Source organism: Pan troglodytes, chromosome 1 (assembly GCF_028858775.2).
Source record: "Pan troglodytes isolate AG18354 chromosome 1, NHGRI_mPanTro3-v2.0_pri, whole genome shotgun sequence".
NCBI lineage: Eukaryota > Metazoa > Chordata > Mammalia > Primates > Hominidae > Pan > Pan troglodytes.
Window position 1 is genome coordinate 113,809,850 of NC_072398.2, and position 20,895 is coordinate 113,830,744.

Sequence of the window (20,895 nt, forward strand, 5' to 3'; positions counted from 1 at the left end):
AACAGCTCCCCCGGCTCTCACTGTGACCGCCGATTCCTGGCCTGTGTGTGATGATTGTGGTTTTCTCCCTTCCCCAGTTGTGTGAGCCAAACACAACTACTAATCGACTCATCTGCAATCTTAGTGAGGATGGGAGCCCTTCATTCCATGTATTTCAGATTATTGTGAATGTCAACCCTCAGCAGTGGAAGGTGATTATTTTCCTAACAATACTTTTAGAGCTATGTTATTTCAAGTCTTCCATGTGTTTAACGTATCCCTCCGAAAAAAATCTTTGAAGTACATCTGCACAATGAATGTTATGAAACCAGTAAAAATGGTGGCTATGAAATGCTTTCACAGACATGGGAAAACGCTCATAAAAGAAAGTTGAGTGGGAAAAAAGATCACATAAAATAGTAAGATCCTGAGTTTGTTTACAGACAGGAAATATGAAGACATGAGGCAAAGACCAAAAAATATACACCAAATTATTAATAGTAGATATTTGTAGGCCGTGAGATTATGGCTAACCTTTCTTTTCAAAATTATACTTTTCTGTTTTCCAATGTTTTGTAATTAGTACAATCAACTTATGCAATCAGGGACAGATGGACAAAGGGACGGGAAGGCAGGTTGATCCAGGCTTGCTCACAGGGTTGAACAGGAGGCAGACACAAGGCTAATGGTTCAGGTCCATGTTGGAAGCACACAGTGTGGCAGGAGGGAAGCCTGGGTGGTCACTCTGCCTGCACCTGCTAGCTGGGTGGTGATTCGCTCCATGCTTTGGTCCCTCATGAGTAAAACCTACCACTCAGAGTTATTGTGAAGACTGAACATAAGTCTCCTAACTGTGGCTGGGATGTAGCTGTACTCAATAAACATCTGTCTCCTCCCACTCCATCTGGGAGCCTCAGTGTGCTGACCTGCAGAATGGGAGGGAGTTGAGGGAGTGGGGGCACTCAGCTGCCATTCTCTACAATTTCACCTTCGGGAAAAGACATGCAGCCATTTCTAGGCAAGGTAAAAAGCAAAAAATATAAATAAGTAAAAGCTCATGGAAAAATAGGAGTTAACTCAAAGTGGAGGCAATTTTCCCTGCAGTTTAGGCAAGACACAGGCGAGTGAGATACTGCCCATTTCCTATAACCAAGGCTGCAGTGCCTCCCTGAAGCATGTCCCATGACATAAGAGACCTGGCACCACCCTGGAGATGCAACATTCCACCAACGAAATGAGCTGCTCTACTCAGCTCAGACGTGGTGAAAACTTCCAGTAGTGCCCAAGGCCACAAATGTGAATGTCAGGATGCTCAGAAAACAAACAAGATACTGATGGGGTCACGAATTCACTTCTCCTCCAGGTCCTTACAGGAACCATCGACTTTTCATTCTAATATGAATGGATGATGCTGTGATGTTGCAAAGGACATGGGAATCCTGCACATCATAGCTTTGATTATGTGTTTAAATGTGCAACAACAATTATACCTAGTAATTACATGCATTTAGATATTTAGAAACAGCAATAAAGACAAGAAAAACAAAAGGCCACACAGAATAGTTATTAGTACTAATAAAATTATTGGGACCAGGCACAGTAGCTCACACCTGTAATCCCACCACTTTGAAAAGCCGAGGCGGTGGTGGGGGTCACGAGGTCAGGAGATCGAGACCAGCTTGGCCAACATGATGAAACCCCGTCTCTACTAAAAATACACAAATTAGCCAGGTGTGGTGGCATGAGACTCTAGTCCCAGCTACTTGGGAGACTGAGGCAGGAGAATCGCTTGAATCTGGGAGGCGGAGGTTGCAGTGAGCCGAGATCGCACCACTGCACTCTGCACTCCAGCCTGGGTGACAGAGTGAGACTCCGTTTCAAAAAAAAAAAAAGTATTGGGAAGTGACAGAGTGAAGGCTGCACACAATTCATTGTTTTCTATTTAAAGCATGTAAATCGATTACTTTCCACTGAAAATCCACAAGCTGAATTTTCTCAACAACATGGTTATTGTTTCAAGATTTTTGTCATATCTGCCCTTTGTTCCAAATCTGGAAAAAGGAAATATTCTATGACCTGGAATAATCAATGGCCAGATTTTATTCTATTTAAGAAATCAAATCACCTTAGGCCAAAGCCAGACGTGCAATTTTCCATTCACAAGAAAAAAAATTCAGGCAATTTTGAATATAAATGCATATACATGTAGACACTCATATATTTAACTGCAAATAATTTATTAATAAACTAATTTTATCCAGTGCACAAAACAGTATACTTAAATGGGAAACACCAGAGGGAGTGGAAGCTTGGGGACGTGGACCCTCACCTGGTCGCATGACTGTCAGAGCTGTCTGCCCAGCGGTGTCCTCTGCCCGCTTATACCACATGCCACTGGGGCTGGGCAGCCACTCCTCCACATGGCAGCTGTAGGTCCCGCTGTCCTGCACAGCCACGTTCTGGATGAAGAGACGGTACACGCCGGGGGAAGGACTCTCCAAATGCAGCCGCCCCTTCAGATTGTTCTTGGCTGCCTGCTCTCCATAGTGGAAGGTGGCGTCGCGGCTCAAACGGGCCACAGTTTCCCGCTCAGGGTGGTTGGGCTTCCATACAAACCATTCCACCATGAGCTGGGAGGTTATGCTGGTGCGGTTGAGAACCACACACTCCAGCTGTACCTGCCGGGTCTCCAGAACCGACAGGTTCCCCTGGGCTTGGCTGAGCCTCAGGCGGCTGTCTGAAACAGTAAGGAAGAGACGTCAGCGACAAAAGGACAACAAGCAATTCGTACGCACCCTTTCCCAGGGTAGGTGAATGGATGCTTTCCAAATACAGAAGGACGGCAGCACACACTCCATTAGGAGAAACGTTTCTCAGATGTGGCTCCCTAAACATTCTGAGTTCCTTGATCATGTGTCGGAATGCCTGGGTTTCAAGGAGCTCAATGTTACAATAACAGCTGTCCCAAAGTCATAGCCCTCATCAGTTCTGATGCTCACAGGAGGACAAGCACAAGCTGTAGAGACTGCACATCCAAATGACAACGGACCACAAAACATGTGGCTGGCCGGGGCAGGTGGCTGGGAAGGGCCGGGGAAGGGGATGGTGAGAAACCTCTGAAAAGCAAGAGTAAACTTTTAAAACTGATCATATGGTGGCTAGAAAATGCTGGGCCACCAACTACAAAAGAACTGCAGGGGAAACCCAGTTTAATCTGTTCATGTGTTAGCCCTAAGAATTGTAGTCCAACATCCTTACAAAAACCCACACAGGTTCCTTCTCAGGTTGGGAATGGAACTGATATGACATCAGTAAAGAAAAGACTGCCAGACAAGGTGGCTCACGCCTGTAATCCCAGCACTTTGGGATGCCGAGGTGGGTGGATCACTTGAGGCCAGGAGTTTGAGACCAGCCTGGCCAACACGGTGAAACCCCATCTCTACTAAAAATACAAAAATTAGCCAGGTGTGGTGGTGTGCACCTGTAATCCCAGCTACTCGGGAGGTGAAGGTTGCAGTGAGCTAAGATCGTGCCACTGCACACTCCAGCCTGCGCAACAGAGTGAGACTGTCTCAAAAAAAAGAAAAAGAAAAAGAAAAAGAAAAAGAAAAAGAAAAGATTGCTACTGATGGAACTGGGTGCTTTGAAAACTCAGCCAAGCAGAGTCTCCTCCAGTAGAAAAATGTCTTTAATGACAGCATGCCCCGATGGCATGCTTGTAATTTCACAAGGGCCCAAATGAGTCTATCAGGACCAGAGGTATCTAGAAGCTGTGACACTATGAATGCACAATAGCACCTCAGGAATGAGACTTCTGAGTGACATCAGAGGAGGGGAGGTTGGGCACTTTCACTCATTACTTTCTACACACTGCCTGAATGTTTTACAACATTTATGATTACTTTTGTAATTAAAAAGTCAGAAAATATAAAATAACAAAATATATTTTAAATAACCATTCTCCCTTTCTCCCTCCCCATCCAAAAAATACATATGTAAAAGAAGATATTGACTCTGGTTGTCTCAGGGTTGAAAGGTTATTTTCTTTGTTGAGTTTTGTTTTTTTGGGGGGGATTTTTGTGTGTGTGTGTGTGTATGTATTTTCCAAAAGCTCTGTAAGTGTAGGCTTTCTCAGCAGGGAAAAGAAAAGAACTAGAAGCAGAGAAAAAAGAAGAAAGAAAACAACACAAAGAAAGAAACGAGGAAAGCTGTTTTACTCGGTGTCCTCTGAGTTCCACGTTTATGGTGTTAAAGTTCACTGTAACAGAGACTTCACTAAATGTGTTGAGGGGGGTCCTTCTAGTCCTTCCGCACTGTCCCACTTAGCTTGATTGTAGTCTCAGAGAGGGAAATCCCCTCAATAAATTTAGGATCCTCCAAGAATCTCTTGGTTTCAGTACAAATGAGGAAAGGAAAAAATGGTGATGACTAGAGCGGAAATGCAGAGTGGTGGGGGTGATCATGTTCTTTCAGTAGAGAAAATAATCAGAACTGAAAACAGATGAAAAACAGGAACCAAAAGAACACTGGTGGGCCTAATGACAACCTTCAATGTTTCAAAAGCCCCAGGGACTGGCCTGAAGTCAGGACACAGGTCACCGAAAATGCCAACGGGAATCACTTCAGACCAGAGCTTCCTGTTTAATGCACCAGCAGAGGTTAGCAGAAAATGCCACCGAGAGGCCAGTGAGAATCTCTGGAAATATAATATCCTCAGGCAAAGGAGGGGAACAGACTCACTGCATTCAGCAGGGGACAGGCCACATCTGGAGTTTGGTATCGGGTTCCACTGGCTTACTGAATAGGCCTCCTTAGGAGACAAGCAATAGTGAAGAAAACCAAGTCCCTATGCTTACTCAGGAGGCTTCAATTCTAGTAGAAGAGATAGAAAACAAATGTGTGTGTGTGTGTGTATATATATATATTCTAGTATAAAAATAATAAGACATAGTAACTGATAAGTTATATTATATTATAAGTAAATACTTCATAATTACTTATATATGAATAAGTAAATTAACGAATGTCAGGTGGTGATATGTGTTGTGAAAGGGCCGGGGAAAGGAAATCTAGAGTGATGAGTGGGCTACATTTAAGTTAAAATGAGCTAGGAATCCCCCTTCACGGAAGAGCAAGACAAATGAATATCTATGGCCAACATGTTCCAGGCTGAGAGAACAATAAGTACAAAGGCCTTAGGGTGATCAAGGAAAGCAACCATTTATTCCTTATTCAACCAATATTTACTAAAAGTACCATGCCAGTGGCTGAAGATATAAGACACAGCCCTGTCCTCAACATGCTTACAGTGTAGTACAGAAGAAATGCAAACCATTATTAGGCTACGTGTTTTAGAAGGGACCCCTACTAGTAAGGGAGAAATCAGGGTAGGCTTCTTGGAGGTGGTGCTGAATGAAGTCTTAGGGATGGGGTGAAGACAAGGGAGAAGCAGCAGGAAAAACACATTCCAGACAATGAGGGCAGCACAAGCGAAGGCATGGAGATGAGGCTCTGGGTGGCAACACAGCACCCCCCATGGCCCATCAAGAAGGACAGGCAGTGACAACAACGAATTGCAGGGATGTGAGAATGAGGGGTGGAGAGGCCCTTAAGGCTACACTATGTGAGAAGATGAAAGAACTAGGGATCTTTAACAGAGAAGGGGCATACATTTCATGTATTTGAAAGGAAATGACGCAGACTTCTCTTTGGTTGTTCCAGGGGCAGATCTAAAAAGGGAAATTACAGGAAAGTGAACTTTTTAACAATCAGAGCTGCCCAAAAGTGGAACTGAGGCTTGCGGACTGAATAGCTCTCCCTCCCTGGAAGCATTCTGGCAGAGGTTGAGTGCCACCTGTGAGGGAGAGGAATAAGGGCTACACCATGGGATCAAGGAAGGGCCAGAGGAGGAATGATTCAGTTTGGAGATAGGAAAGGCTTGTCTGGGCTGGGCTGGGAGCTAAGGAAGAAGGGGGATGCAGATGCATAAAACCAGAAAATGCCTTCTAGGTAGGAACTCTGGGTGTGGAGCTGGTGTCAGCCCAAGATTCAGGGTGCAAACCGCAAACCCAGAAGAAGATTCAGGAGCTGCCATGAACCCTGCCTTGCCACATTTTGCTAACCACAGCTGCCCTGCTCCTTGGTGAAGATGGTATCCACAGAAGCAGAGTCAACGATGCTTCCATGAGTCTGCCGTCAGCATCAGGACCCACTGCAGGTAAAATGGATGGGATTGCAGTGTGCTAGGGTGATGGTCTGTGTACCTGCACCCATACTCAGCACGCACCTTGCAGACAGTCTCTCCACACCAGCCCCACAGATCCCCACCCACCCCCAGGCAGTCTCTGCACTAAACCCACTGGCCCAGGACAGCCGTGCCCTGCAGCCTTACCTGGCTGTTTCACGGTGACTTCTGTGCGCCCAGAAACCTCCTCTGCCAGCTTGTACCAGGCGTAGTTGGGGCTCAGCAGCCACTCCTCCACATGGCAGTAGTAGCTGCCGCTGTCGCTGACCTCGGCTCTCTGGACGGTGAGGCTGAACAGGCCCCCCGACACATGCCTCTCAAACTGGAGCCTCGCTCTCAGGCCCTCCTCCTCGGCGTAAGTACCGTATTCAAAGGCAGAGTTGTGGGTGGTCTTCAGGATAAGCTTGCCGTCGGCATCCGAGGGCTTGTGGACATACCAGAGCACCGCAAAGTGGGAGTTCTGGCTGGTCTGAGACTTGACTGAGCAGTTCAACTGAATGGGCTTGTTTTCCACCAGGGTGAGGGTCCTCTTGGATTTGCTCACCTGCAGCTTTGTCACTGCAAAGGAAAGGGGAGCACAGGAATCACCACAGACTCCCAGAAACGAGTACCATCCACCTCCAGGCTCTGAGCCAGGTTTCCTCCAGCACAGTTCCTGGGGGATTTAACACCGACTGGCTTCAGTGTGAGGAAGGCAGCACGGAGCCCAGGCCACCGCTAAACATCCTTCCCTGTCTCCTCCTTGCCATGCGCCTGGCTTAGGCCTTCACCATCTCTCCCCTATCCACTGCCTGCACAGCCCACCATCACAGGGCCTCCAAGGGTGATCCTGCTGAAATACAAATCTAGCTATATCAGGTCTCTGCTTGAAAAGTTTAATGGCTCTGAACTACCTACGGGCTAGAGAGAAACAATTCCTTTTCACAGCACAAAGTCCCTTCAGGATCTGGCCTTCACCCAAGTGTCCTGACTCATCTCTCACGACTCACCCTCAGGCACCCTCCACAGGTGCACGCCCCCGGTGCAGTTTCCCTGAGCCCTGGCCTTTGCCCTCGCTGTCCTCTCTGCCTGTCTCCTTCTGCCACCTCCCACCCTGACCCTTCTCTCCACTTGTCCCTCATTCCCGTCCCCCTGGGCTCCATACCCTTCCTCAGCACCCTCTAAATATCTCTGGGCTGTGTGTCCTCACATCTCTCTCCCATATCCTAGATGGTGAGCTCCCCCAGGGCAGGGATCAAACTCCTTCCACTCAATCAGCCAGTATTTACGGAGTGCCCACTCGGTTTCCCACAGGATGCTAAGTGCTGGGGATGCCCTGAAGAGTAAGCCGGAGTCCCAGCCCTCATGGGGTGGACTGCCTAGCGGACATTCTTATCGCTGCACCCCCAGAGCCTAGCACAGCACCTGGGCCAGGAAAGCATTTGATCAGTGTTTGCTGAAATAGGTGAATGAGTGGGTGAGCGAATGAACGCACGTTGGAGAAACACGGCAACAGGTAATTAGAGGATGCTGCGGGGGTGGGGAGAGGGGGCTTCCTCTGGGGGAGTGAGAGAGAAGGCTGAGAAGACAGTAAACCACGGGACAAGGCAAAGCCAACTACAATCCTCCCTTCTCCTCACTGTCCTGCTCCAAAAACAGACAAGAGGGCAGCTTGTGGAGCGCCTCCCCAGCAGCTAATTAATGACGATGTTCACCTTGCCAGTGGCAAGAAGCCAAGGTCTAATGAAATCCATCTTAGGAAGGTGATTTGAGATCTCACCCACCCCATCATCATTAACCTCGGCTCTGCATTCCCCTACCCAAGCCTTTCCCGCTACTAAAAATGAAAAAAAAAAAAAAAAAAAAAAAAAAAAATTCTAAGTTCCTCTTAGGGAACTAATAGTACAAGAATTGTTCCACCTCCACCACTCTCTTCACACTTAGTTTTTCCGCCACAGGGACCAAACCACTTCCCAGCTGAGAAAGAAAGCAGGGGCAAGGTGCAGATTCCACCCAGGGACAGCAACCTAGGCCTCCTCCAACCGAGCTTGTGTGGAGGGCAGGGGCAGGGGCAGGGCAGGGGTGCCTGGCCAGGCTCCAGCACTCTGCTGGTCAGACTCTTGTCTCTTTAGTCCAGCTCAACCCCAGGAACTGCATCCAGACCCAGGACCCAGCCCACTGGTCATGACCCTGGCCTGCCAGCTGGCTTAAGCTTGGTTTGGCAGCATCAAGGGTTGATTGAGTCCCGTGCATCACAGAACCAAAACTTGTGAAAGCCACAGACTGCCACTTGGTCTCCCTGTAACACACAGACAAATGTTCTGAATGGATGGAAGGATTTAGCAAGCCAAGGTGTGGCAAAGTCCAATTCCCAATGCCATGACTGAGCAACACTGCGGAGCATCTCCCGGCAGTGAATCGGACATTCTCTCCAGGAAGACTTGTTGAATTCACAAACCCACAGACCTTCTCACGCCATCAAGAACACACCAGGCACCACTTAGAGAGAAATCCTGTGTGCCACGGCCCCACCCTCCCGGGTTCATCTTTTTTGTTAGCAAGTCCAATCTTCTGCCTTCTCCCTTCTTCAAATGCAGAAAGTCCTCTAGGGCACACTAGGAATCCAGGACAGGGTTTACCATTAAGCTCCCAAGCTCTGGAAACGAGATTTGCATTCGCTTGCCAGTCGACTTTTCAGATTGGATTCCTATAATACTTGAAACAACCGGCTCCCTTTTCATTCCTTTCCAACCCAATTCACCGCATGCAAATGATATCTATATCAGTGCAAATGACACCACCTGAATTATCTGGTTCTTGGCCAAAAAAACTGGGTTGTTCAGCATGGAGTAGAAAGAGCTTTAAAATGTATTATTAATTGGGGCCGGATTATTTTTGCAACTGTTACTAAGGAAACCTCAATTGCTATAGTAACTGCATATGTTAAACTGGAATCCTATGACTAAACTTCTATTCAGTCACATGGTCTGAGAACAAGAATTCAAGGAAGAGAAATGTTTCAAAGCATTTCCATTTTTTTCCCTTCCCATGTCAAAATATTGTGAAGTGTTGAGAAGCTTGAAAGAGAGGCATTTTTAAAATTTGGTGCATGTCTGACAGGTGGGCAAGGGGTCAGCTCCTATTCTATGCTCTGGATTTCCTCCCACATCTCCAGGGCAGGTAGGACCTTTCCTGAGGCACAGGGGAGACTGGAATCTCCACACATAATTAGGGAGCCCTCCCATGTCCTGCCAGAGCTCTGCCCTGGGCGGTGTACAGCTTGCGTGCACCACCTTCCTCCACAGAGCTAGGAGAGCCCTGCCCACTTAGAGACCACAGGTGTTTTCATCTGCAAAATAAGAACAATGTCTCTATCTCCATTAGGAGTTTTGTGCAGACTAAAAGCAATTGTCTATAAAAAGAGTTTAGCACAGAACCTGGGATATAACAAACACCCAGTGAATTTTAGCTATTCTCATTCCTTTTTGGTTTCTGTGCCTTGTCCCAAGTTCAAAGTTCAACACTTAGATTGGGAGTTGTCAAGCATTAAGTGGCAATCTTCCTGCTCAAAGTGCTGTTCTCGGACCAGCAGCACTGGGAGCTTGTTAGAAATGCAGACTCTCAGGCCCCACCCCAGACCCAGTAAGTCAGAATCTGCACTTTAACAAGATCTCCAGGTGATTCACAAGTAGCTTCAAGCCTGAGAAACCCTGGACTTGGCCGTGTGAGTGAATGGGCTTTGAGAGGCCATAAATGCAGACGTGAAAGAAAAGAGTGAGGCTTGGTTAACCCCCAACAGTGAATTGGCAGGAGGAAGAAAGAATCCAGCAAGAGACAGGAAGAGGGTCCGAGAGTTGCTCCAGCTCACGCCAGCAGCTGCCTTCACAGCAGCCCCCAGGGGCCAGGCCCTGCTTTGAGGGAGTGGCCCTTTCTTTCTGCAACTGGAGAGTTTCCTTCCCAGGCTTGTGATTAAAACTTGGAAGATCTGTGTTTTGTATGGTAGGAGAGGCTGTTGTGTTTGTTACAGGCCAGGATAGGGTGGTTTCAAGGTGAGACATCAGGAAGAGGGAAGAACTTCGCAGCAGAGACCAGCAGCAGCTTTCTCAGCCAGCCTACCCTCCCTTCGGATTCCACTCTGTGCATGCTCTTCTCACTCAAAACTCATTTATTTCTTCAATAAAGGATTCCCTTACGCTCTACTATAGCTGTGTTACTGCTGCCTTACAACGAAGGTAATTTTTAAAGTCTTCTCTTTCTTACAAAATTCTAAGTATATGCAGGGCAGGGACTCTGACCAATCATTGTTAAACTAATCAATGAATGGTTGAATAAATGTGGTTACTTTTTAAAAGGAGGGGCAATTCTGATTTTGATAGAAAAGAGAACATTTCAAAAGGTATGTGGCCTCTGAGCTAGGCCCTGAGAAACAAGCAGAGAAGGAGAATGAAAGGGCACGCCAGAGAGAGGGGACAAGAGAAAAAAGATGACAACTACCCTGTGCACGCTATTCAAGGAGGAGCAAGTGCTCAGGTGTAGTGGATGAGGTTAGAAAGGTAAGCTTCGGCCACACTGCAAGGGGCCTGCAGCTTGTACTTGATCCTGACCACCTGTGGCCCTCAGGGTGCACGCCATGGATCTGCAGATCAGCATCACCTGGGAATTTGCCAGCCCCTGCTAAGTCAGAAAAACTGCAAGTAAGGCTCAGCAACCTGCAGTCTCATGAGCCCTCCAATTGATTCTGATGCACATTCAAGTTTGAGAAGCAACAGCCGTGCTGCTGAGGTGGTTGCCGGTAAGTCTGGAGAAAGTGGTTTCTGTGCAGTGCTGTGAGCAGCAGCCAGAGTGGCAGGTGCGAAGAGATGGGCACTGAGGGAGGAAGACACTGCTTTTTATTAAAGACAACAGACAGTAATGCTAGAGATAGAGGCAGCCAGCGGCTGTGGCAGGAGAGATGTTTCAAGTGGAGAGAAGCACGTCAGATGAGAGACAAGGAAAGAATGCAGGGTGAGCTGCATGGGAAGCCAGTGGCACAGGCGCCTGCCAGTCAAACTGTTACTACCCCTGAGTCCCTCTGTCCTTAACACCCCTTGGCTCCCTGCTCTCTCCACATGACCATTCCCTATTTGGGCCCTCAATGATCTCTTTCTCAGGCTCTTACAATTGGCCTGCATATGACACTCCCTCCCTCTCGGCCTAGCCACAGCCAGGGGATTTCCCTAAATGGCAAATGGGGCATGCTACTGCCCACGGCTGCCCACCCCACAGCCCGTGACAGCAGTTCTCAATAAGGCAGCTAATTGCAAGCAGGTCTCTGGATATTGATTTGGGGAGGGGTATATATTCAATGGAATAAAGCCATTAAAGATGTAAAATTGTATCTGGGACAACTCCATGCAACAAAACTCTGCCTCGTGTCCTGTGTGACTTTCGAATGACATTCATATGGGCAAAAATTATGCCTCTGAGCCTAGAACCTACTTTCGTTTTACTATAATCACAATGCTTTTATTTTGCATGGTTTTAATATATGCCAGGTCAGTCAAGAGAGGATTTTCCTTTGTTTTGTTCAGAATTGTAGCAAGAGTTACTCAGGACTTCAGAAACCCTGTCAGGATGGCAGTCCTGCTCATGGTGCCAAGTCTGATACAGTGACTGTCAGTGTGCATTTAGAGACAGCGTTGACTGTGACTGTGCCTCCTAGCATAGCTGTCCTGAGCATTTACACATTGAAACGCATTATTTTACTATGAACTACTTTTTTTAAAAAAAACTTTCTTTATCCCACAACTAGGACAGTATAGCAAATTTTAAAGATATGATTAGGAATGTTATATTGTATATGAATTTCATTTCTGGGTAAAGGGAATATTATAAATTATTACAAAAATGGAGTATATGATCTGGGTATGAGCTAAAGTCCTAATTTCTGAGTTTAGGATATTCTTATTTATTTAGCAAACTTTCATCTGGTCCTATGTGCTCAGCACTATTCTAAGCACTTTATAAATATTAACTATTTGGTCCTCACCAATCCTATGAAATAAATATTATTCCCAATTTTATAAAGACACTTGCCCAAGGTCACACAGCTGGCTTAGTGGTAGAGCTGGAATTCAAACCCAGGCCGTCTGGTCTGTCCTTGCTTTTAGCTATTACATATGCCCACCCTCACCCCATGCTCCCATGTACAAAAGGGACTTCTTGATCCCTGCCAGCTTGCCTGGGGGTGAACCCCTCCCCAGACCCCATGCTTTAGTCATCTCAAGATAAGCATGCTGCTCCCACCCTCCGTGACTATCTTTATTCACACTCTTCTCTGAGCCTGAAATGTTCCACTCCTCCTTCCCAACCTCCCACCCTCACCCCTACCCCATTCCCTCCTCACGCCCCCTGCCCCCTGTTCATGCCCAGTGCTGGCTCTGCCTCCACACCTGTAACGCTTTTCTGCTCTCCTGTCCCTAGGCCTGCTGCCTCCCACAGAGCCTGCAAGGCAGGAATGTGACACACCCATCTCAGCAGCCTCACCAGCATGGCAACCTGGCACTTAGTAGGTGCTCAATGCATGCAGAGAGACAGGGAGGGAGGGGCAAGGGGAAAGCAGCAAGAGTCTGCAGGTGGAAATAGCTAATGAAGGTTACCCAGATGTGCCCTACCCTGCCTTACCTGTCTGCAGGTAGGGCAGTGACCCTGGCTCCTTGATGCCAATAACAAGTGCCCCGGTGTTACCATGACAACAGGCCTGAGGCATCTGGGAGGGGCTGAGCTCTCCTCTTAGGGCTCTTGCACTGACACCCATTCTATCTTGGCATAGACAACAGGCAGAAGCCACCTGGGATGGAAGAAGGAGAACCCCAGACTCCCCTGAAAGAAGGCAGAGGCCAGTCCTCTGAGGGATGGGGCAGCCATCCCTCAGAATGTGAAAGGAGAGCCAGTGTTCACATGCTCTGGACTCATGGAAGTCAAAGAAAAGCCCTCTGCTATCCCAATCTGCTGGGTCAGCAATAAGAAATAGAAGAAAACCGATTTGGCAACATCCAGAGGATATTAAATATTCATCCTGACTGCCCATCAGTAAAATCCCAGCAGAATACACCCTCTGACAAGTCGGCTTTCCACCACTAGAGGCTGTCCTCATGGAAGCTTGTTTATGGCTTTGTCAATTTTAATGTACAATATTTAATAGCCAAACCAAGATATTGTCGTAAACATTTGGAAAATGAGTGCTAACATTTCCCTTACTGCTTCTGTATTTAGGGATATGTAATTGGAGGGTGTTTTGAGCTAAAGAAAATCAGAAGGAAGCAAGGCAATTATGCTTCACAATTAAAAGAGAAAAGAACTGATTAAGAGCTAACAATCAAATATGTGAACTGGCTGAAAGTCTTGCCTAAGCACCCCTTGAGGGGTCACACTATGTGATCAATGGGGATCAGACTAAGCTAGATCAATGGCAACGTTGACAGTGATGGCATTCCTTGAAGATTCTGTTGGGGATATGCATATGCAACAGGAAGCACACACAGGGAATGGTCAAATAACAGATCCACAAGTCAACTGTGCCATCCAACCAGAGATTCTGATGAATACTGATATGGGGGCAGGATCAGCAGGTGGCTCCAGCAGGGACGAGTCTGGGGCACAGACCACAAAGAAGCTTGCTGCGATAAATGATATCACAGCAGTGGAAGGCTGATGGTAAACGGACCAGCATGAGTGAGTCAACAGTCCCTGGGTTCCTATTTGATTCTGATAGAATAAGAATATTTAACACAATATTCTTTAAAACGGGGGTAGCAGGGGACATTTCTATGGAAGACACCAGAGCAGGGCTAAGAATCTGTTTTGAGGGGCAAGGTACGCAGGGCGAGCAAAAGAAGAGAGGACAGCGCTGGTTCGGAGCTCTGGTATCCCCAAGTCTTAGAGCCACCTTGTGGCAGAAGCTGGAAGAATCAGGAGTTAAAAGAGGCACAAGATAAAACTTCTACACCGTCAGCAAACTGTGTCTTGAGGAACCTCTACCAATGTCTTATGACCCCAACTTCCAAAAAACAAATTTAAGGATTTGCTAAAGGGGATTAGGAAATCAGGGGTGGTTAACCAGAGAGAGGAAACATTAAATACAAGTATACGGTACCAAAGAGGACTCCTGAGAAGAAAAACACTTGTCTAGAACATATAATAATAAAATTAGGAACTTGGACTCTGGAGCCAAACTGCCTGTCTGGACTTGAATCCTGGCTCTGCCACTTACTGTGGCACACTGGGCAATTTATGTAACTTCTGTGTCAGTGTCCTCATCTGTGAAGTTGGGTAAAACAGTCCCCCTCACAGCACTGCATGGATTAAGAAACGAGGAACTAAGTTATTATGTGTAAAGCATTCACAGTGGTTTACAAGAAATGCTCAGTGAATATTAGCTGCTACTGTTGTTACTACCAGTAACACTAGTGCTATAACTCCTCCACATCATCAATCTACAAGGAGAAAATTCTTCTGTAAAGGACACGATTAACTGAATGCAGAAAGAATAATCTCTGATTACATAGCCTTTAAAAAGGTCAAAGTCTCCCTACCGCAATTACTTTTTAACAAAGCACACCTGGATTCAAATCCCAACTTCCCCCACTCACTAGGTGTTTAATTTGAGGAAGTGAGAACCTCTCAGAGCCTCTGTTACTTCATTTATAAAATGGGAAAGCAATATGTTCCTCCCAGGGTTGCAGTGAAGATTAAGTGAGGTAATATACACCAAGTGTCCAACAGTCTCCAGCGCACAGTCAGCTCTCATGTATTTTTCCACTTCTATTTCCCCAAAATGAATGCACCAGCACCAAAGTATATAGGAAAGAGTAAAAACTCATATGAAGCTCTCTGGAAAATATTAAGTGCTAAATGCATAAATATTTAATAGAGGAGAGACAGTAACACTTAAGGGGATGCACACTCCTGGTGCCTCAGCCGCCCTCTGGGAGTCCTGCACGGCCTCAAGCACCCACCTTTGCTCTTCCTAGCCTCCAAAGGGCCATAAAAGTATATTACTGTGCACCTTTAAGTAGAGGCCTCTTAACAGCCCAAGTACAGTGATACTCATAAGTCTCCTCTGCCAACCACTGTTCATTCTCACTTTATAGTGAAAACACAACAGAAACCAACTCAAGACACCCAAGACACAAAGACGACCTCAGAGCAGATCTGGGGTCTCCCAACCGTCCAGCTACTTTACCCAGGAGGCAATTATGGTATAAAGGAAAACATTTGCTCTACGGAAGTCAGAGATACCTGGGCTCCAATCTCAGTTCAAATCTCAGTTTTGCCACTTAACCAGCTGGCTTGCCTCCATCAAGATTCCCGACCACTTTGAGCCTTGGTTTCCTCATTAGCAAAATAGGGATACAAACACCTACATTATTAGGTTGTTGGATAAATTTAAAAAGAAAACATGAGTAAAGCACTAAGCAGAAACCTGGCATCCAAGAGGTACTTCATACATATTTTTCCCTGTCTGCCTTTAGTAACACCATAAATTAATCCAAATAATTAGAACCTTCAATGAACTAATTCTGTATTCTTCCCTTAGGCACTCCAGTCTTAGATTCCAAGTAGTACCAGAAACAGGCAAATACTAGGGATGTATTCAAAAAGGCAATGTCAGACAAGGTCTTGAGGTCAGAAACTCCTCTACCTTCTACAGCTGCAGAAACATGTGATGGGCAATGCTGCTCAGAAAACTGACCTTGAGAGCCAGAGGGGACAAAAAAAAAGGTGCAATTACAATCCTAATGTCCCACTCAATAATGCAGGCAAGTGGGTACCTCGACATTTTCCACAACAAGGGTTCACATAAAATGGGGTCTCTGCTTAACCTTCCATTAACCTGAAAATCCACTTAAGCAAAACAGCCTCTTCCCTGAGCCTCTTGTCAGTCGAAGTTTAGGCTGTCATTGGCCAAGGGAACAGTCTCGTCATTTATACAACTCACTTGTTCCAAATCTGGTACAGAACAGAACTCTGTTATGGGGTTAGAAGAGGTGAAGGAGAAACCCAAAGGTTACCATTATTTAACCTCACGTTGCTGAAAACGACACTGTGGCCACCTAAAGTAGTCAGGCAGACTAGGTCAGGCACTAACCATGGCTGTTAGTGGGCAGAAAAATCCTTTTGGCAAGGCGTTCCAGCCATCTTTGCAAAGTCAAACCCTTGCCCTTGCCTGCACAGGTGTCTGTTCTAGCCGAGGCATGGGCTGGGCGAGGGAAGGAACACGGGAGCCTACTGCCTGGGCTCCAACCTCCACCAGCTTCTAACCTGGCAGGAGACAAAGACAGATGGAGGAAAACCATAAGAGCTGCATGTACTTAACTCCTCCCACGTGTCAGCTGAAGAGCCTGATGAAGGCGAGAGTGTTTGCAGAAAGCCCCACTGACTCATGCTCCCCAAATTAATGCATCCTTATGATCCGCTTTGAGACAGACTCAGCCTCCATAGAGAAAGGAGCTCAAATTCAGGGCCCATACAACTGGACAGGGCCTGGGTGCAGGCAACATTGTGGGAGAAAGACAACCGGGGTTCAAATCCTGGCTCCACCATTCACTAGGTACATGACCTTAAGCTAGTCACTTAAATCTTTCCTGGGGTTGTTGTGCAATTCTAATAAAGTAACTGACCTTCAGCGCCTCATGCAAAGAAGATGCTCAATAGGTGCCTATTACCCTCCCTCTTTACTCAGAATTTCCTTGTCTATGAACAGGAGACAATGATATCACTTCCACATAATTGTATGAGGATTATAGGAGATGAGGTTAAGTAAAGAAAAGGGCTTTCTTTAAAACAATTGGCCTGTGCATTTCACAAATGTCCATGTCTACAGACACATACATATACACACACCCACACAAACACACAGGTTAGGGAATTGTTCTAGATTAAAGGAGTCTAAAGAGACAGGATAAACAATGTGATGTGTGATCCCTGGTTGGATCCTAATCTGAAAGGGAAAAATAAAGGGCATGATTGGGACAACTGGGGAAATGTAGGTGGTGGGACTACACTAACGTAAAACCCCAAGGGTGTGATAATGGTGCAGTGGGTGGGTAGGTTCTTAGGAGTTACATGCTGAAGTACTCAGGGGGAAGTGTCCCAATGTCCACAGCTTTCCCTCCAATGGCTCAAAAACAACAACAAACATACACACAGAGGAAGAAAACAAATGCCGTCAGACAACAACTGGCTATCAAGGAAAGGAAATACAAGTGTCCACTGCATGATTCTTAAAACTTCCTATTGATTTGCAATGTGTCTAAATGAAGAGCTGGGAAAGGGGGAAGTGATGCTAAGGGCTCCATACACACCTTTCTTTTTCCCTCACGTCTGCTCAGGCAGCATAGGCACATAGCCCACAGGTCCGCAGCACTCACCTGGCTGCAGCACCCTGATCTCCAGCAGGTTGGAGGTCCTCTCCGCCAGTCGCGTCCAGGTGTTGTTGTAGTTCTTCCGCCACAGCTCTGCCACACACTGGTACTTGCCTGCTTCCGTGTCACTGGCTCGGCTGATGCTTAGGCGGACGTTGTTGCTGGACTCAGCCTTCTCGATGGCAGTTCGGGTTCGGAAGCTGGAGGACCTGTCCCCCCACTGGACCCCTCCATCCCGGGTGAAGGTCACCAAGTCATGGAACTCCACCGTGCCCACCGGCTGGAACCGCCATGTCACCGACACGGGGACCCAGGCAGGGTAGTGGGGTTTGATGATACACTGCAAGTCAAAGGAGTCGCTGTAGGTCACCCCTGGTGTCCGGGAGATGGCTGTGACTGCGAAGCCCATTTCTGGAGAGAAAGCAGAGAGATTCAACCAGAGGAGGCATGTGGCTTTCTCAGGGCAGTATGACATCAGCAATGGGGCAGCTGGCAAAGCAAGCAGTGTGGGACAGAGGCTCTCGGAGCCCCTTTTGAGCTCTCAGGCTAGTGTTGCTTTTAGTATCCTGCTGAGGCCCAGTCCAAGAGTTTCCAAGACTCCAAAGAAAGGCCCACCACAATTCCCCCTGAGCAGCACTAGCCTAACCTTTCCCAATGAGATCCTCGTGCATTTGCTCCTCCCCTGGAATTAGACATCACAATCCTCTCAGGGACTGATTGCATGTAGGCAGGGTTGCTCCTAGAAATCTTGAGATTCCATGAGAAAACAGGAAAAGAAAACCCCAAAGCCAATTTCCTCCATTGCACAGGAGGAAAACACAACCACACAGCCCCAACACCACTTTTCCTGGTCCCTTAGCGCACTGGTGCCGAGAAGGGAAGCAGATGGAGTCGGCCTCCAGTCCCTTTCTCACGTCCCTCATGAAATCCAAAAACAGAGCAGGTGGGGACCTCCAGTGGGGTGGGACAATTATCCTAAATGCAGGGTTCTGCAGGCTCAGCGGCTGTGGGTCTCTCAATATTCCTTATTGAATGGGCAGCACTGCTAAGCCCTAATACTGACTCCTCAATATGAGTACCTCAGAGCTCCTTCAGCCTGGAAATACTGTTTAATATTCATACATTGATCACAATCATAAAGCTAACAGTAGCCAGTATTTATTGAGCACTATCTAGGTGCAAGCATGGTGCCAACTGCTTTGCTCTCATCATGCTCCACTGAATCCCCAAAACAACCTTGTAGAACAGGCAGGCTTGTCATCTCTTCCTGCAGATGTAGAAACTGATGCAGAGAGAGGTTAGATAAATTGCCCAATATCAAGCATTTAGTAAGTCAATGACAGAGTTAGTCTCCAACCACATGTAACTGATTCCAGGGGCCTTTTTAGGTTGCTTTACCCATGGAAAGCATAACACAGTGGTTAAAGGTCTAGACTCTGGAGCCAGCAGCCAAGACTTTGATACTTCCCAGCTGAGTGACATTAAAGTTACTTAACTTCTCTCTGCCTCTGTTTTCCAATCTGTAAAATGAGTCTCTGTGAAGATTAAATAAATCAGTGTTTATAAATATTACAAATAGTACCTGGCACATGAGATATACTATATTTTGTTAAATATTTTGTTAAAAATAAAATAGAAATTAAAAAAAAGTACTTTAAACTCTGTAATGTGAAAGACTGGCCACAGGATGAATCTTTTGGCTTTCTATGGTGAGGTTAAGTTGGCAAATAGGTAGGTACAATTTGCTGAAAACTCTGGACCTTTGATTTGGATTTCATAAGCTATCTCTATATACCCTTTAAAAAAGTTTATGACACGGAGGCCCATCCTTAAACATGAAGCGCCTGTGACAGTCGCTGTGCACCTGTGTGTAGTAGGTGTTGCATGAGGGTGGTGTAGGACAGAACCTCAGGGACAGGACCCACACCAGGTGCTCCTGGCCTCACACCTGAAGGGGAGAGAGCTTCCCCAAGCAAATGACTTTGTCTAGTCCTGACAAGGGCACATGCCATGGTCACAGAGCACCCAAGCTGCTCTAACCGAACAGCCATAATGGCCCACTGTAATTAGATGGGACCCGCATCTAATTATACTGATATGAAAATTCATGTGTGTCATTGTTAACTTTAGACTGAAAAGACAACCTTAATTAGTCTAGAGTGCCCTCCCATTCTTCCTTGTTCAGTCCTTTGGGCCACCTGATTATGGCTCTAGCCAGAGGTATCTCAGTGTTGGAGATCAGGTGAACAGTGCTGGCCTCCAGATCCCAGGGCAGAGCCCCTCAGTGCCCCTGGCTGTGAGAACCACCAGACATATGGTGAGTAAGAAAAAACTCAGGGGATAACCTGATAACATAAATTACTTCTAGAGAAACAATCCTCACTAACTCTAATCACTCATTGGACATTCCTAACCTTCCAGGATGGTTAAAAAAAAAAAAAAAAAACACCAGTACTGGACATCCAAAAGTTGTCCCCCAAGTTCCATCTCACTGGGTTCACACAGGTGCTGAGTACGGACACAGGAACTGAGCTGATCAGGAAACGCAATCACTGGAGGAAGTTTCTAAGACAGAAATCTGAGCTGTATAATTACTGCAAAAAGCAGGTCAATCTTTAGGATTAACCTTTAGAAAATAAATGTAATTCTAATCTCAGAGGGGTAAGAAAATGGAGGACTCTGTTAAGGACAAAAACCACTTGGGGCTGCCATCTTTACTGGAAGTATCCAAAAGCACCACCATCCCAACCTGCAAGGAAGGTGGTGACACAGTCCCAGGGAGTGGGACATAAAGTTGCTGAGGACAACCGATGTCTCCTGATAAACAGGAAGACCTGACATAACAAGTTTCTTTCCCAGCAAAGTCACAGACCGGTCGTTTAAAATCTAATATACTGATTATATCCAGGCAGATAAATGTTGATAGAAGCCTCTTTACCCCATGAGAAGCAAATCTAATCTTCCTTGGTTTTAGCAAATCTCAAGGTATCTTTTCATTCCACGCTAATGAGGGAGTAGCTTTGTTAGGTATGGGCCCCATCAGGTAGTAGAAACTTCTAGCCTTAGGCAAAGTATTTAATGTGTCTCAGTCTCAGTTTCCTCCATAAAATGAAAATGTCTGTCACTTGGCTAGGTGGGGATTCAATGGGAAAACTAAGCTTAAGTGTTAAGGATCAGGCAGGAACATAGTAAATGCTAAATAAATGACAACAGATGATTTTATACCCTTCTCTGCTCTCTTTCAGGAAGGCTGGCCCCTGGGCAGCAGGGCAGGAAAGACATGCCACA

At 46.5% G+C, this 20,895-nt stretch overlaps 1 protein-coding gene across 5 annotated transcripts in view; it reads right to left on the bottom strand.

The window, feature by feature from the left end:
* The window catches only part of IGSF3 (immunoglobulin superfamily member 3), a 93,069-nt gene that overhangs the window by 7,881 nt on the left and 64,293 nt on the right, over nucleotides 1-20,895 (bottom strand). For all 5 annotated transcript variants that reach the window (XM_001147567.8, XM_016924947.4, XM_001147491.8 and 2 more), the window contains 3 exons: nucleotides 17,614-18,018; nucleotides 6,371-6,781; nucleotides 2,309-2,716 (listed from right to left, as the gene is read on the bottom strand). In XM_001147567.8, the coding sequence (XP_001147567.3) occupies nucleotides 2,309-2,716; nucleotides 6,371-6,781; nucleotides 17,614-18,018 (1,224 nt within the window). The remainder of the gene's footprint in view (nucleotides 1-2,308; nucleotides 2,717-6,370; nucleotides 6,782-17,613; nucleotides 18,019-20,895) is intronic.